This window comes from Laccaria bicolor, genomic scaffold, assembly GCF_000143565.1.
Source record: "Laccaria bicolor S238N-H82 LACBIscaffold_14 genomic scaffold, whole genome shotgun sequence".
NCBI classification, from domain to species: Eukaryota; Fungi; Basidiomycota; class Agaricomycetes; order Agaricales; family Hydnangiaceae; genus Laccaria; species Laccaria bicolor.
The window spans coordinates 993,450-995,712 of record NW_001889885.1 but is presented as its reverse complement, the minus strand read 5'-3'; the positions used below and the strand labels follow the sequence as shown (position 1 = coordinate 995,712).

Below are 2,263 nucleotides of genomic sequence, written 5' to 3'. Positions count from 1 at the left end.
GCGAGGCAATATTTGTGGAGGCATCATGTAGTTAAATATGTTTTTAGTATAAACATGTCAAAAATATTCTAACAACACTATTATAAATTTTCAATATAAAAGCGGAGGCAATTTGCGGTGGCTGGCCCAGCAGCGTATCATAAAAAATGACACTGCTGGTGAGGCAATATTTGTAGAGGCATCATGTAGTTAAATATGTTTTTAGTATAAACATGTCAAAAATATTCTAACACACTATTATAAATTTTCAATATAAAAGCGGAGGCGATTTGCGGTGGCTGGCCCGGCGGCGTATCATAAAAAATGACACTGCCGGCGGGCAATATTTGCAGAGGTATTGTGTAGTTAAATATGTTTTTAGTATAAACATGTCAAAAATATTCTAACATGCTATTATAAATTTTCAATATAAAAGCGGAGGCGATTTGCGGTGGCTGGCCCGGCGGCGTATCATAAAAAATGACACCGCCGGCAGGGCAATATTTGCAGAGGTATTGTGTAGTTAAATATGTTTTTAGTATAAACATGTCAAATATATTCTAACATGCTATTATAAGTTTTCAATATAAATACAGAGGTGATTTGTGGTGGCTGGCCCAGCAGCATATCATAAAAAATGACACTGCCGGTGGGGCAATATTTGCGGAGGTATTGTGCACTTACAAATATGTTTTCAGTGTAAATGTGTCAAACTTCATTATAATTTTTTTTCTATGTTTGCGGAGTCAATGTGCGGTGGTTGGTCCAGCGGTGTACCATAAAAAAATTATATAACTAGTGGAGCAATATTTGCAGAGGAATTGCCTTGCTGGTGTACTCAAATACTTTTGCAGAATAAATGTGTGAAGCTTCTTCCAACAGATCATTCCAATATGTGTCATTTTTGCAGAGGCAATGTGTGGTGCTTAGTCCAGTGGAGTGTTTCAGAAGCAATGTGCAGTGCTTAGTCTGGCAGAGTGATCCACTCAAGTTATAGCAAACAACATACATAGTGATGTGCAAGGGTTTGCAAACCCTTAGGGGTACAAGGGTAAGGGTAGGGAGGGTAAGGGTAGAGGTTAGGATTTTCTGACCCTCAAAAAACCCCAACCCTTGACAAGGGTTGGGGGTTTTTGTGAGGGTAAGTCAAGGGTGGTCAACAGATTATGTATAGATCATGTGAGCCGCATGAGCGGTGTTTGCCAGGAACGTTACATACATCAACAACAAACAAACACTTTTCTTTCTCAACAACCACTATCCACATCGACGACCACCCGCAACCGCGACCAACAACCCCACCTTCCGCAACCACCGCCGTTCAACGTTCTGAACCACCATCGCACACGTCGACAACAACGACAACATGGCAACGCCACGTCAGCAGCCCAACGGCTGACGGCGACCTGGCACGTCAATGGACGTGCCACGTCGTCAGACGGTGACGACGCAATCGTCGTCACTGCCCACATTAGTTCAAGTGCCATTGTGATCCCTCCCCCGNACCCTTTCCTTTCTTCACACAACAAAACAGGTGCCACGTCAGTGACGTTGACACCGACAACGACCGAACCACACTTTAATCACCGCCACCTTCCCCAACCATGGTTCGACGCCCCAAACCACCACTACACATGCCAACAACAACAACAACGAGGCGACGCCACATCACCAGCCAAATGGATGACAGGTGACGGTGACGACCTGGCATGTCAACGAGTGCCCAACACCATGAAAAGTGACGAATGCCCAGCACCACCACTCGAGCCCAGGTGAGTCGTTACAACCCTGTCATCTCACTCCTTCCTTTGACATTGAATCCAGGTGCTACGTCGCTGTTAGCAACGTGGCAACCAAACGACGAACAACGGCCAATTCGTCGTTCATTGTTGTCATCCATCTTATGACCCACCGGTGAGCACCCCTGTCCCAACCCACGTCTCTAACATTACATGACACAATGATGACACCGCGCTGCAACGACGACACGACGACAATGACAGTGGACGGTGGAACGACCGACACAACGACATCTGATGACACGACAAGAAGAGGGGGGCGCCACCTTGACTTATGTACTGATTGATTAGACTACATAGTGTACATTATACCTGACCCTAATGTCCACCCGTTGTGGGTTTTCGACCCCCCAAACCCTGTACAAACCCCTACCACCACCCCTGAAATACCCTTACCCATGGAAAGGGTACGGGTTTGCATCAGGTAAGGGTAAAGGTAGGTGTGAAAACACCCGCGGGTTACCCGTGCTCATCACTAAACATAC

The 2,263-nt window shown here is 45.8% G+C and overlaps 1 protein-coding gene across 1 annotated transcript; it reads left to right on the top strand.

Annotated features, from left to right (window-relative positions):
• Positions 1 to 1,167: 1,167 nt before the first annotated feature.
• LACBIDRAFT_327999 (uncharacterized protein) lies at positions 1,168 to 2,016 on the top strand (the record flags this gene model as incomplete). The annotated part of the gene is made up of 3 exons (XM_001881972.1): positions 1,168 to 1,751; positions 1,804 to 1,893; positions 1,983 to 2,016. 3 exons carry the CDS (start codon positions 1,168 to 1,170, stop codon positions 2,014 to 2,016), a joined length of 708 nt encoding a protein of 235 aa, XP_001882007.1.
• Positions 2,017 to 2,263: the final 247 nt, after the last annotated feature.